The sequence below is a fragment of the Lipotes vexillifer genome, unplaced genomic scaffold, assembly GCF_000442215.2.
Source record: "Lipotes vexillifer unplaced genomic scaffold, Lipotes_vexillifer_v1.1 scaffold2189, whole genome shotgun sequence".
Lineage (NCBI taxonomy): Eukaryota > Metazoa > Chordata > Mammalia > Artiodactyla > Lipotidae > Lipotes > Lipotes vexillifer.
Genome location: NW_006789336.1, coordinates 57,076 through 72,045, shown reverse-complemented (window position 1 = coordinate 72,045; position 14,970 = coordinate 57,076). Strand labels below are relative to the sequence as shown.

The following is a 14,970-nucleotide window of genomic DNA, read 5'->3' as shown; positions in this document are numbered from 1 at the left end:
GCGGTTCAAGTCACAATAGCAGGCAAGGGCCAGGGTATGTGCAATTGTACAGGCCGTGGTAAGGAGTGCAAATTTTATTTTCAGTGCCTTTAAACGTTAAGAGAATAAAACGACCCAATTTACATTTTTTTAAAAAAGCACTCTGCCTGCATAATAAATATTTTTCAAAGAATGGAGAAATAGGTGGAAAAATGGGAAAAAGGGAGGAGATGAGTAGAAATCCAATGGCTTAGGCCATACTAAGAGTTCTAGGCTTTAAAGGCAAGATAAAGGAAACCTACATATTTTCTTCTAGATTGCCTGATTTGCTAAATACAAGAAAGTAAAGCTCTAGTTATAAATAAAATCAGCACTTGACTAGAGCATTCATTATAGTATATCTCTCAGAATCTGAACATGGTGAACAAAGCACAGAATAAAGAAAGAAAGAACACTCAACACATAAAAAAAATTTCAAAAAATAACAGGGAACTGACCTCAGAACAGAATTAGTTTATTTTCTAACTGAATCTTTGGTATCCACTCTATGGTTTAATAATCTTATCCTGTTATCATTTCTATAATCACAAACCCCTTTTTTTCAATACATTCTATCTAGTATTATATTTCTCATTCTAACACTAACAGCATGCAAGTAGATGACCTCAAGGTATTTGCATTGGAGAGCCCTGTTAGGCTCTGTATGTTTTATATTAATGAAATAACAACACACCTACTGAAAAGGTGCTACAAACATAGGCATCAGGTGTTTAATTAAGCTCATATACTCTGATTCACTACTCTGTTATTAACAAACCTTGGTTCTGGGGATACAACAAGGACTATAACAGGCTTAGTCCTTGCCCTCAAGGTGCTTATAGTTGAATGAAAGCAATTATAATATAGTTGAAGGACACAGTACATTGCTGCAGAAGCACAAAGAGGTAGACAGCTCAGTCATACTGAGGGCTGGTGGGAGTTGTTCTTCCCTGAAGTCTCCGGGAAAACCTGTCTCATTTGCGTCATTTCCTACCAAATCCCTACTCCTCCATCATTCATCCTTACAAAAAAAGTTTAGAAAACTAACGTGAGATTGCCATTTCTCTACGTGATTTGTTCAACCCCAAGTACTGACCTCTAAATCAAGTGCAGATTAATAATCGGATACTTAAAAAAAAAACCTCATTGCTATTTATTTCCTCTATTTTTATATGTTCATGTTTTTTATAAAAGCAATGACATAAAAGAAAAACCAAGAAAATTTGAAAAAATCATGTAGATACATGAAAATTGGCTTCTTTGCACACTAAACTTCTATTCATGCTTCAAATTCAAAATTAAATGTGATCTCCTTTTTTAAAATTCTCCTAGAAGGCAGCAATACTCTCTTCATCCTGTTATATTATGATTATCTTTTTACATGTCATTTTCCTCCATGAGACAAACCCTTTGCAGGGATAGTGATTGTCCTGTTAATGTTCACCTCGCAAAGTCTTGTCTAGGGCGTCTATTAGATATTCAATAAATTTTTGTTGAATAAACAAATGTTTTAATAATGTTATAAATAACTCACCATTCTTTCTCTACTTTAGCATTAACTTATCATTATTTTTAGCATGACATATATGCAGATATTTATTGACACAGTAAAATGTGACAGCAAGATGTGTTTGCTAGTAAAACTTAGAAAGGCATTCCAATGTTCAAGATTTTTAGGCAAGCAGTGCAAGTATCATGGATGGAAGAATTAAAGTGTTTTAAGACTAACACAATAAAAAGTTATACCATGAAATACAGTGGGATAGCAATGAAGACATCTACCCCTCACTCCACCCTCATATTCTGTCAGAGCTCTTATATTAAAAAGCAGTTAAATGTAAGCAACACTCAATCATTATACTTCTTGCCAAAATAATTATGAAATATTATAATTATCTTACCTGTTTTAGAACCCACTGTAAAGCCTTTTCAAAATAATCCCCAATCCATTTTTCAAGATTATTTCTATATTTAGGAGGCTGGTTCCTCAACCAAGATTTAATCAGAGAATTAAGATCCGTCTCTTCATCACTGAAACACATTAACAAACATGTAAGAATCTATTTAGAAAGAAATTGTGAATTTACTTTCAAAATAAATTTCTGCTCCAATAAACATTCTACACATGTACTCTATCTGCTAGTATGTAAGAATTCACTTTATTTACTTCCGTATATGTATGTGTGTATGTATTACTTCTACATATATATACATATTGTGTGTATACATTACTTCTACATATATACACACATACAGGTATATATATATATTATATATATGTCATTTTCTATAAAATAAAGCAAATAAATTTCATCTATATCATTATAAGTATAGATTAAAGAAGAATTACACAACTACAAGTTAGCCGAAAAGTGGTCTAAACCCTTCCTATCCAAAGTGTGGTCTACAGAATCCCAAGTCCCATCCCAGACTTAATGAAGCAAAATCTTCACTTTAACAATATCCCTGGGTGATTCAAATGCACATTAAACTTCAAGTTGCACTGCATCTTAATGCAGATCTTTAAAAGTACTTTTTCTTTTTCTCTGTCCCCAAAAAAGCCAAACACCTAAATTCCCATGCCACTACTGAAACTAGAAGATCATCCTAAAGTAAAATATAATTTTTTTTAGCAAATCATTTAATTATATGAGTAACAACCAATGATTGAAATTAAACATAATATAGACATCTTACTCAAAATTATATGTTGCATATTTATAAAAATTATAGTAAAAACAACTCATAATTAATAATTTTAGAAGTTACAAGGGCTCACAATTTTATCATTTTTCCCATCTTCTACCAGTGTTTCATAGCAACACGAGTAAATACTGAGTCCCTGAATTTCTCCTCCCATATTTCTATCCAGTTTAATAAGCAAAAGAAAAAATGAAAAGATCAAAGGTAAATATTTAAAATACATTTGATAAGCTCAAAACAGACAAAGCAAAGATGCTAAACTCCTTCAGAATAAAGACTTTGTTGTCACAGTATCTCATCAGTGCCCACGGCAACTACATGTCTTGGTTTGTCTAAGACAATCTTGATTTCTATCAGTTATCCCAGCATAATTAATAGCATTCTCTTTCATTATTAAAAGGTCTTCATTTGGCCTATTGCATAGCAAGTGCAAATATCTGCTGAAGAAATGAATAAAACCTAAAACTAAGGTACAATCTAATCAAAAAGCAACTAAAAATAACTAATATGTTTTTGTATTTTACATGAAATCATATATATTCATTATGCCTCTCACAAACAATATCTGGTTCACCAACAATGTTCAAATCCTCTACAGCAACATGTGGCTATACAGGCATATTGCTCTACAATATGGCATTCTACTTACCCCTTATTTCATTTATATTCCAGCTTATAATTGCTGTTATATTTATATTATCTCCTTTGTGAATATATGCTCCATAAAGACAAGCTCTTCATAAATATAAGCCCTTCATAACTGTTAGCTTTACTCCTTTCTTGCTGTCTCTCCCAAAATGCCTAACTTAACATCATATAGGTAATGGGCATTAATAAATATTTTAAAATTTAGTGATAAACTTCCCTTTTATCCTATTTTTCTCACAAGATTATAAGAATACATTGAATAAATAAGATAAATTGTGTGAGATACTGCTATAAAGCTATAAACCCAATGCTGTATTATTTTTTAAATAATTAATACCTCAAAATATTAATTGGGAGTTTATGGCTAGTTTAATATAAATGTTTCCTATAATACTATCAAAGAAGTAAGCAATCAAATAATTTTGGAAACAATCTGAATGAGCTTGATAACCTTACTATGTGTCATATAACATCAAAAATGGTTTCAAATGATTCTAAAAGAGTAGAGAACTTTATATAGACAGATACATATCAAATTCTAAAACATAAATTCAAAAGGTAAAAGAAAACTTTCTAATTACTCATTTCAGGAAGAAACTGGCTCAAATATCCATGTTTTAGTATGTGACTACCATATATGAAATCTAAAATCAGTTTGTTATTTATTTTTGCTCTCCAAGCCTCTTCCAAATACACTGAAGAAAGAAAATATTAAGTAAAGAGGTTTCCAATTTGTAAAACTTCTCTGAACTCAATCATAATATTTAAATAAAAGTTATAGAAAAAAGAAAACAAATTAAATACTTGCTGTTTCTTTTAAGTAAACAAAAAAATAATTATTTAGTAATATTGATACAGCTACACTGCTGAAATAATTCAACTGCAATAAACAGGAACTCTCTGAATGAATTAAAACCTAACAAACAAACAAACAAAAAGAAGTTAATAAGAATGAGGCAAACAAATATTCACACATTACCCATACATCACTTATTTCACTTAGCTGTGAAACCAAAATAATAACTGAAGAATATTCTAATACAGTGTATGCAAATGCTCTCACCTAAGAAAGATCATTCCCATTCTAGATATTGTGGCTGGTGAGGCACAACTTAAATCATGAGTTTCAAATACAAAGTTAACATTTGGGCCAAACTGAATCCTTTCTCCACTGGGCATAGTGAGTAGTCGGTTATCATCCAGAACAGAATTCAGAGATTCTATCCATTCAGGGTCAATATCACCATCACAGATTATCCATGAGCTGACATCTATTTTCAAACAAAAAAAGTAGAGATAAAAATAAATGCAATGATAATAATTAAAAATAAAGAATAAAATAATTATCACTTATTCTTTAGATGTAATTTCGATATTATTTTATACTTCTGAAGCCAAATATAAAGAACAAAAAGTTGAACAAGTTGAAATTTTTCATGTGAATTTACACAATACAAATGTGTGGAGAACCCATGGGCAATCCTGGCTCAGCTGGTCAGAGACCCAGTTATATACTCTGTAATAAGGCTCTATTGATCTATGAACATACAGAACTGGAATCTCAGTGAAAGAAAACATGGTTTGCAAGACCTAGGTATTTCTATTTCCACAAGCTTGTGAGATATTCCTTAGACTTTTGTCTTCTACCATGTCATTAGAATGTATGAATGCTTGCTATGTAATAGCACTTTTAGAAAATATGAGAAACCTACTCCTTAGTGTCCTACGTGAGAAATAAAAAATACACCACCATCAAATTTCTTTGATATATAAAAAGGTGAGTTCAGAAGAGAGAAGCAGTGAACAAGCTGTGTACACAAGTCTTTCCAAAACAAACTGTTTTTAATATATATTTCCTAAGATGAAAGTGGTTTCAAGTTGTTCTTGGACCTTTGAAACAATTCAAAGAAGAAAATATCACCCATAAAAGTGTGAGAAACAAGTACAGGTATATCTGGTTTTTATTTAGTGTGATAATATCAACTACATTGAAAATGAAGACACTATATACTGAAAATTCCTCCCAATGTCTTAAGACATTCTAAACCTTTCATTCACTGGCTTAGAAAAACAACTATTAATTAAATTATGATCTAACAAAAAGCAGGGAGTCTGACCAAGAATTCTGTTAAACACCAAGCCAAAAAATTTAGACCAGAAAGTCTACTATTTTATGACTCAAATTTTCAAAATTATTGAAAGCACTGTATTCAAACTGATAAGTTCAGACACACATACCAATTTTAATCCTAAATAAAAACTTGTTATCTTGCTTATTTATGAGGTATTATAATATCAGTTCAGCAATCAAAGATATGTTTATTCAGTAGATTAATCTAGCTGTAAACTACGTTTCACCCAGATTACTCTGAGTTTCTATTATAATAAAAGTTGCTATGGAATAACAGGTAAAAATGATAGCATGTCTTCACCCCTCCAAAGTAAAATATCAAAGTAGATCATTATACGTCAGTTTATGGTCATGTATAAGACTTGAAAAGGATAGCGTTATAGACAACCTCTACCATCCTCTAAAAATGATTAAATAAATCAATAAATCACACAATAGAGACCAACCTTGAGGTTCTCGAACTACTTGGCGAGCACTATTTGTCAAAACACCATCAGACCATTCCCTTGTATCCATGTCAATATGGCCTAATAACTGATGTCTAGGCATAGCTTTGGGATTCATGGTATATTGTTTTACCACTTTGCCAATTTTACAAAGTGCTGCCCTTAACATTCTCCAAAGAGTTGATTTTCCAGCACCACTTGGGCCAACAATAACAACTCCCATCCTCTGGCGTAACTGTTCATACAATTCTAAAGCCTTCTTGATCTAGTAGAAAAGAAACATGTTCGTATATGATTTATAGTGTACAATCAAACACAGTTCTACTCTCATTCAACAACAGTTGTTCTATTTCAAACATAAATTAAGCCTTTTATTTCTTCAGTGGAAGATAAAGCCTTAAATAAAAGAATTACTAAGTAAATCTGAATATATTTACAACGTGATCTTTAAATTCATATTTCTTTTAAAAAAACAAGTATGCTTTCCAAGTTGACAATACAATATGTTCACTATTGTCTTCACTCACTCATTCATTCAAATAAAATATACTAAATATTTTATTCACTTTGCTAATTCATTCATTCATTTATACCCTGTCTCTCTCCAAAAAATAACCTGAGGAAAAAGTATTCATTTTGAACATGTATTTGTGCAACATAAAAAGACCTACTAAAGTCAAGTTCTCCTAAGAAATTGTCAAAGTTAAACTAAATCATACATAATCAACTATCAAAGACACATATGATGGATCTATTACGTGCCAGGCTCCGTAACAGGCACTAGGAATAAAATGGTAAAACAGACATGGACCCCACCTTTCATGGAGACTACTATCTGGTGGGGGAGAATCAAATATTAATATTAATATTAATCAAATATTAATCAAGTGTGCAACTAAACATTAAATATGTATATACAACAAACGTAAGGAAAGCACATAGCAAGGGGACCTAATTTGGACTTGAAAATTAGGGAAGGCTTTCATGAGTAAGTAAGATTTAAGTTGAAAGATGAAAGATAAGTTGAAAGATAAAAGATAAAGATAGTTAATAAAGAATTAACTAGGAGAAAGGATCAATATATTATGAAGTATTCTTGACAGTTACCTGATTGGATATGATTTCATAGTTGGCCTCCTCAAAGACTTGCTTCAATGCAGCATTCAGTTCATCATATTCTACTTCTTTAAAGTCAATTCCAGGAAACACATCTTTAATCAGTGCATCAAACCGAGTGCAATCAGCAAATGTAAACTTTGACATTGTATTAAGCCTCAGTGCTTGTACCACAATATGACTTTCATTAACTAGAGAAAAAGTTTCATTTTAAAATTATTAGTTATGAATCTAATGACTATAAAAAGTCTTTACGTGCCTTGATATGCATTATTAGTAATTAAATGATGCACTAGAATTTAGTAACATTTAAAGACATATGCTATCATATGAATTGGCAAGCTTACTTAACTATCTTTTAACTGCTGAAAAACAAGTATTACTGAGTTTTGGACTATTTTTCATAGAATTTGAATCCCAGGGTACCCAGACTTTAATTAATAATAAAAATCATTAACACATTTCTTTGCATAGTACTTTACCATTCTGATGTAATCCTTATAACAACTGTATAAAGGAAGTATTTCTATTATTATTCTAATTTTACACATGAGACCATTAAGTCTCTAAGGGTTTAAATGACTTATCTGAGAGAGCTCAGCATTAAGTTTTATAGGTGGGATTTAATTCCAGATTTAGGTATCTTTCCAAATATACCAGCATATTTGCCTCGCAGAGATTTTTATCCTAAAACTAAAAACTAAAAAACTGAGCAAAACTCTTGGATCAGTGTTGCTCAAAACTTGTTCATAAATCTATTCTTAAACCAAATGTAAATACTAATATTGCCAGATTCTTATTTTTTCAAGGATATTAGCTATTAATTGATCAGATACCTATATAAAGGCAAGAAACTATTTTTAGTATGGTATTTCTCTATAATTGTTTAATATTTCTATCTTCAAATATATATAAAGAGGCTTGGCTGCACTAGAGTTTATTTAAAGCACTGAACTCATAAGTAAGCCATCTTTATTTACTACAGGTATGGTTTATATATTTCATGAAAAACACCAGAGACAGACAACTGAAAAATGGTAATCTAAGTACTTCAACAAATACCTTATCTGCCCTGGTATATGCCAACCTAATAAAAAAGCTGTAGTTTCCTTTTTTAAGATGTATATTTTGATCATTTAAAGTCCTAATAGGTAATTTCATGTAGTCTTCTTTCTTATGTTATCTTATTTTCATGGTGATTTAACTTAAATTTTAATAGCAACCTAGAGGCTGAATATTCAGCCTTCCATGAAGGCAAACATCAATTGGTGGGGGTAATAACTTACTTTATATAAATGGGGAAAAAAAGGGGTAAAGTATAAAAAAAAATGCATGAGTCCATACTGATCTGAATAAATGATTTAATAAATACTCCATGGAAAAGAAGAGACAAATCTTTACGGAAGAGTTTCAAATAATATATGCAGATACTGCCCCCCTCTAAGAGGTGGAGCTTAATCTATGCCTCCCCACTTTCAAGGTGAGCTAGATTTAGTAACTGGCTTCCAAAGAAAAGAGTCGGGAAAGGGGAAAATAACAACTTTACAGTAGAGAAACCTGGCAAACATTAACATAAGTAATGAAGGTGAACATCACCAGTGATGTCAAATGGTTATTATGTACCCACTAAAATGAATTAAAAAGGGTACTCCACCTCTGCAGTATTTTTTTCCAAATGTTCACAACTCAATTAAATCATGAGTTAAATATCAGAAAAAAACCCAGACTGAGGAAGAGTCTACATGATATCTGACTAGGACCCTGTCAGGGTCATGAATACAAAAACAGGCTGAGAAACTATCACAGAGCAGCGGAGACTTAAGGAGACATGACAACTTAATGCAACATGGCACCCTAGATTCAATCTTGGAACAGAAAGAGGACATTAATGATAAAGCAGGTGAAATTCAAATAAAGTCTGGAGCTTAGTTAATAGTAATGTACCAGCCTCAGTTTCCCAGTTTTGACAAATGTACCACAGCAAATAATAGGGAAATGATGGAAATGCTAACTTCGCAACTTTACTGTAATAAATCTAAAATTATCCTTTGCTCCAAGGTACTTTGGGGACTTCCCTGGTGGTCCAGTGGGTAAGACTCCACACTCCCAACACAGGAGGCCTGAGATCATTCCCTGTTCGGGGAACTAGATCCCGCATGGATGCTGCAACTAAGAGTGAGTTCACATGCCACAACTAAGAAGCCCGCATGCCACAACGAAGAAGCCAACATGCCGCAACTAAAAAACCCACATGCCGCAACAAAAAGATCCCGTGTGACATAACGAACATCCTGCGTGCTGCAACTAAGACCCAGAGCAGCTTCAATAAATTAATTAATTTTAAAAAAGGTACTTTTTTGTAATCTTAAAATGTTTCTTTAAAAGGGTAATATTGGAGCCTGAACCAAGATGGGGGAGTAGAAGGACGTGCTCTCACTCCCTCTAGCGAGAACATGAGAATCACAACTAACTGCTGAACAGTCATCAACAGGAAGACACTGGAAATCACCAAAAAAGATACCCCATATGCAAAGACAAAGGAGAAGCCACAATGAGACAGTAGGAGGGGCACAATCACAGTAAAATCAAATCCCATAACTGCTGGGTGGGTGACTCACAGACTGGAGAACACTTATACCACAGAAGTCCACCCACTGGAGTGAAGGTTCTGAGCCCCACGTCAGGCTTCCGAACCAGGAGGTCTGTCAATGGGAGGAGGAATTCCTAGAGAATCAGACATTGAAGGCTAGTGAGATTTGATTGCATGACTCTGACAGGACTGGGGGAAACAGAGACTCCACTCTTGGAGGGCACACACAAAGTAGTGTGCACATCGGGACCAAGGGGAAGGAGCAGTGACCCCAGGAGAGACTAAACCAGACCGACCTGCTAGTGTTGGAGGGTATCCTGCAGAGGCGGTGGGTGGCTGTGGCTCACCATGAGGACAACGACACTGGCAGCAGAAGTTCTGGGAAGTACTCCTTGGCTTGAGCCCTCCCAGAGGCCACCATTAGCCCCACCAAAGAGCCTGCAGGTTCCAGTGTTGGCTTGCCTCAGGGCAAACAACCAACAGGGTGGGAACCGAGCCCCACCCATAAGCAGACGAGTGGATTAAAGTTTTACTGAGCTCTGCCCACCAGAGCAACATCCAGCTCTACCCACCACCACTCCCTCCCATCAGGAAACTTGCACAAGACTCTTAGATAGCCTCAACCAGCTGAGGGCAGACAGCAGAAGCAAGAACTACAATCCTGCAGCCTGTGGAACAAAAACCACATTCACAGAAAGATAGACAAGATGAAAAGGCAGAGGGCTATGTACCAGATGAAGGAACAAGATAAAACCCAAGAAAAACAACTAAGTGAAGTGGAAATACACAACCTTCCAGAAAAAGAATTCAGAATAATGATAGTGAAGGTGATCCAGGACCTCGGAAAAAGAACGGAGGCAAAGATTGAGAAGATGCAAGAAATGTTTAACAAAGACCTAAAAGAATTAAAGAACAAACAAACAGACTGAAAAATACAATAACTGAAATGAAAAATACACTAGAAGGAATCAATAGCAGAATAACTGAGGCAGAAGAACGGATAAGTGAACTGGAAGGCAGAATGGTGGAATTCACTGACACAGAACAGAATAAAGAAAAAAGAATGAAAAGAAATGAAGACAGCCTAAGAGACCTCTAGCACAAGATTAAACACAACAACATTCACATTATAGGGGTCCCAGAAGGAGAAGAGAGAGAGAAAGGAGCCGAGAAAATATTTGAAGAGATTATAGTCAAAAACTTCCCTAACATGGGAAAGGAAATAGCCACCCAAGTCCAGGAAGCACAAAGAGTCCCATACAGGATAAACCCAAGGAGAAACATGCCAAGACACATAATAATCAAATTGGCAAAAATTAAAGACAAAGAAAAATTATTGAAAGCAGCAAGGGAAAAATGACAACATACAAGGGAACTCCCATAAGGTTAACAGCTGATTTCTCAGCAGAAACTCTACAAGCCAGAAGGGAGTGGCATGATATACGTAAAGTGATGAAGGGGAAGAACCTACAACCAAGATTACTCTATCAGCAAGAATCTCAGTCAGATTTGCTAGAAAAATGAAAAGCTTTACAGACAAGCAAAAGCTAAGAGCACCCACCACCAGACCAACTCTACAACAAATGCTAAAGGAACTTCTCTAAGTGGGAAACACAAGAGAAGAAAAGGACCTATAAAAACAAACCCAAAACAACTAAGAAAATAGTCATAGGACCATACATATCGATAATTACCTTAAACGTGAATGGATTAAATGCTCCAACCAAAAGACACAGGCTTGCTGAATGGATACAAAAACAAGACCCATATATATGCTGTCTACAGGAGACACACTTCAGACTTAGGGACACATACAGACTGAAATTGGGGGATGGAAAAAGATACTCCATGCAAATGGTAATCAAAAGAAAGCTGGAGTAGCAATACTCATATCAGATAAAATAGACTATAAAATAAAGAATGTTACAAGAGACAAGGAAGGACACTACATAATGATCAAGGGATCAATCCAAGAAGAAGCTATAACAATTATAAATATATATGCACCCAACATAGGAGCACCTCAATACATAAGGCAACTGCTAACAGCTATAAAAGAGGAAATCGGCAGTAACACAATGATAATAGGGGACTTTAACACCTCACTTACACCAACGGACAGATCATCCAAAGTGAAAATAAATAAGGAAACAGAAGCTTTAAATGACACAATAGACCAGAGAGATTTAATTGATATTTATAGGACATTCCATCCTAAAACAGCAGATTACACTTTCTTCTCAAGTGCACATGGAACATTCTGCAGGATACATCACATCTTGGGTCACAAATCAAGCCTCAGTAAATTTAAGAAAATTGAAATCATATCAAGCATCTTTTATGACCACAACGGTATAAGATCAGAAATGAATTACAGGGAAAAAAAACATAAAAACTACGAACACATGGAGGGTAAACAATATATTACTAAATAACCAAGAGATCACTGAAGAAATCAAAGAGGAACTCAAAAAATACTTAGAGACAAATGACAATAAAAACATGACGATCCAAAACCTATGGGATGCAGCAAGAGCAGTTTAAGAGGGAAGTTTATAGTTATACAAGCCTACATCAAGAAACAAGAAAAATCTCAAATAAACAATCTAACTTTACACCTAAAGGAACTAGAGAAAGAAGAACAAACAAAACCCAAAGTTAGCAGAAGGAAAGAAAGCATAAAGATCAGAGCAGAAATAAATGAAATAGAAAGAAAGACAACAATGACAACAATAGCAAAGATCAATAAAACTAAAAGCTGGTTCTCTGAGAAGATAAACAAAATTGATAAACCATTAGCCAGACTCATCAAGAAAAAGAGGGAGAGGACTCATATCAACAAAATTAAAAATGAAAAAGGAGAAGTTACAACAGACACCACAGAAATACAAAGCAACCTAAGAGACTACTACAAGCAACTCTATGCCAATAAAATGGACAACCTGGAAGAAATGGACAAATTCTTAGAAAGGTATAACCTTCCAAGACTGAACCAGGAAGAAATAGAAACTATGAACAGACCAATCACAAGTAATGAAATCGAAACCGTGATTAAAAATCTTCCAAAAAACAAAAGTCCAGGACCAGATGGCTTCACAGGTGCATTCTATCAAATATTTAGAGAAGAGCTAACATCCATCCTTCTCAAACTCTTCCAAAAAATTGCAGAGGAAGGAACACTCCAAAACTCATTCTTTAGGGCCACCATCACCGTGATACCAAAACCAGACAAAGATACTACAAAAAAAGAAAATTACAGACAAATATCACTGATGAATACAGATGCAAAAAGCCTCAACAGGGCTTCCCTGGTGGTGCAGTGGTTGAGAGTCCTCCTGCCAATGCAGGGGACACGGGTTCGTGCCCTGGTCTGGGAAGATCCCACATGCCACGAAATGGCTGGGCCTGTGAGCCATGGCCGCTGAGTCTGCGCGTCTGGATCCTGTGCTCCACAACAGGAGAGGCCACAGCAGTGAGAGGCCCGCATACCACAAAAAAAAAAAAAAGCCTCAACAAAATACTAGCAAGCAGAATCCAACAACACATTAAAAGGAACATACACCATGATCAAATGGGATTTATCCCAGGGATGTAAGGAGTCTTCAGTATAAGCAAATCAATCAATGTGACACACCATATTAATAAATTGAAGAAGAAAAACCATACGTTCATCTCAATAGATGCAGAAAAATCTTTTGACAAAATTCAACACCCATTTATGAGAAAAACTCTCCAGAAAGTGCACATAGAGGGAACCTACCTCATCATAATAAAGGCCATATACGACAAACCCACAGCAAACATCATTCTCAATGGTGAAAAACTGAAAGCATTTCCTCTAAGATCAGGAACAAGACAAGGATGTCCACTCTCACCACTATTATTCAACATAGTATTGGAAGTCCTGTCCACGGCAATCAGAGAAGAAAAAGAAATAAAAGGAATACAAATTGGAAAGGAAGAACTAAAACTGTCACTGCTTGCAGATGACATGATACTATACATAGAGAATCCTATAGATGGCACCAGAAAACTACTAGAGCTAGTCAATGAATCTGGTAAAGTTGCAGTATACAAAATTAATGCACAGAAATTTCTTGCATTCCTTTATAGTAATGATGAAAAATCTGAAAGAGAAATTAAGGAAACACTCCCATTTATCATTGCAACAAAAAGAATAAAATACCTAGGAATAAACCTACCTAGGGAGACGAAAGACCTGTATACAGGAAACTATAAGACACTGATGAAAGAAATTGAAGAAGATACAAATAGACAGAGAGATATACCATGTTCTTGGATTGGAAAAATCAATATTTTGAAAATGACTATCCTACCCAAAGCAATCTATAGACTCAATGCAATCCCTATCAAATTACCAATGGAATTTTTTACAGAACTAGAATAAAATATCTTAAAATTTGTACGGAGACACAAAAGACCCCAAATAGCCAAAGCAGTCTTGAGGGAAAAAAGCGGAGCTGGAGGAATCAGACTCCGTGACTTCAGACTATACTACAAAGCTATAGTAATCAAGACAATATGGTACTGGCACAAAAACAGACACAAAGATCAATGGAACAAGATAGAAAGCCCAGAGATAAACCCATGCACCTATGGTCAGTTAATCTATGACAAAGGAGGCAAGGATATTCAATGGAGAAAAGACAGTTTCTTCAATAAGTGGTGCTGGGAAAACTGGACAGCTACATGCAAAAGAATGAAATTAGAACACTCCCTAACACCATACACAAAAATAAACTCAAAATATATTAGAGACCTAAATATAAGACTGGATACTATAAACCTCTTAGAGGAAAACATAGGAAGAACACTCTTTGACATAAATCACAGCAAGATCTTTTTTGATCCACCTCCTAGGGTAATGGAAATAAAAACAAAAATAAACAAATGGGACCTAATGAAACTTAAAAGCTTTTGCACAGCAAAGGAAACCATAAACAAGACGAAAAGACAACCCTCAGAATGGGAGAAAATATTTGCAAATGAATCAATGGACAAAGGGTCAATCTCCAAAATATATAAACAGCTCATGCAGCTCAATATTAAAAAACAAACAACCCAATCCAAAAATGGGCAGAAGACCTAAATAGACATTTCTCTGAAGAAGACATACAGATGGCCAAGAAGCACATGAAAAGCTGCTCAACATCATTAATTATTAGAAAAATGCAAATCAAAACTACAATGAAGTATCGCCTCACACCAGTTAGAATGGGCATCATCAGAAAATCTACAGACAACAAATGCTGGAGAGGGTGTTGAGAAAAGGGAACCCTCTTGCACTGTTGGTGGGA

General features: G+C 34.6%; 1 protein-coding gene across 1 annotated transcript in view; it reads right to left on the bottom strand.

The window, feature by feature from the left end:
• The window catches only part of DYNC2H1 (dynein cytoplasmic 2 heavy chain 1), a gene marked incomplete at both ends in the record, with an annotated part of 341,923 nt that overhangs the window by 270,345 nt on the left and 56,608 nt on the right, over nucleotides 1–14,970 (bottom strand). Inside the window, 4 exons of the mRNA XM_007462583.1 lie at nucleotides 1,920–2,049; nucleotides 4,433–4,640; nucleotides 5,947–6,211; nucleotides 7,054–7,253. Of these exons, the coding sequence (XP_007462645.1) occupies nucleotides 1,920–2,049; nucleotides 4,433–4,640; nucleotides 5,947–6,211; nucleotides 7,054–7,253 (803 nt within the window). The remainder of the gene's footprint in view (nucleotides 1–1,919; nucleotides 2,050–4,432; nucleotides 4,641–5,946; nucleotides 6,212–7,053; nucleotides 7,254–14,970) is intronic.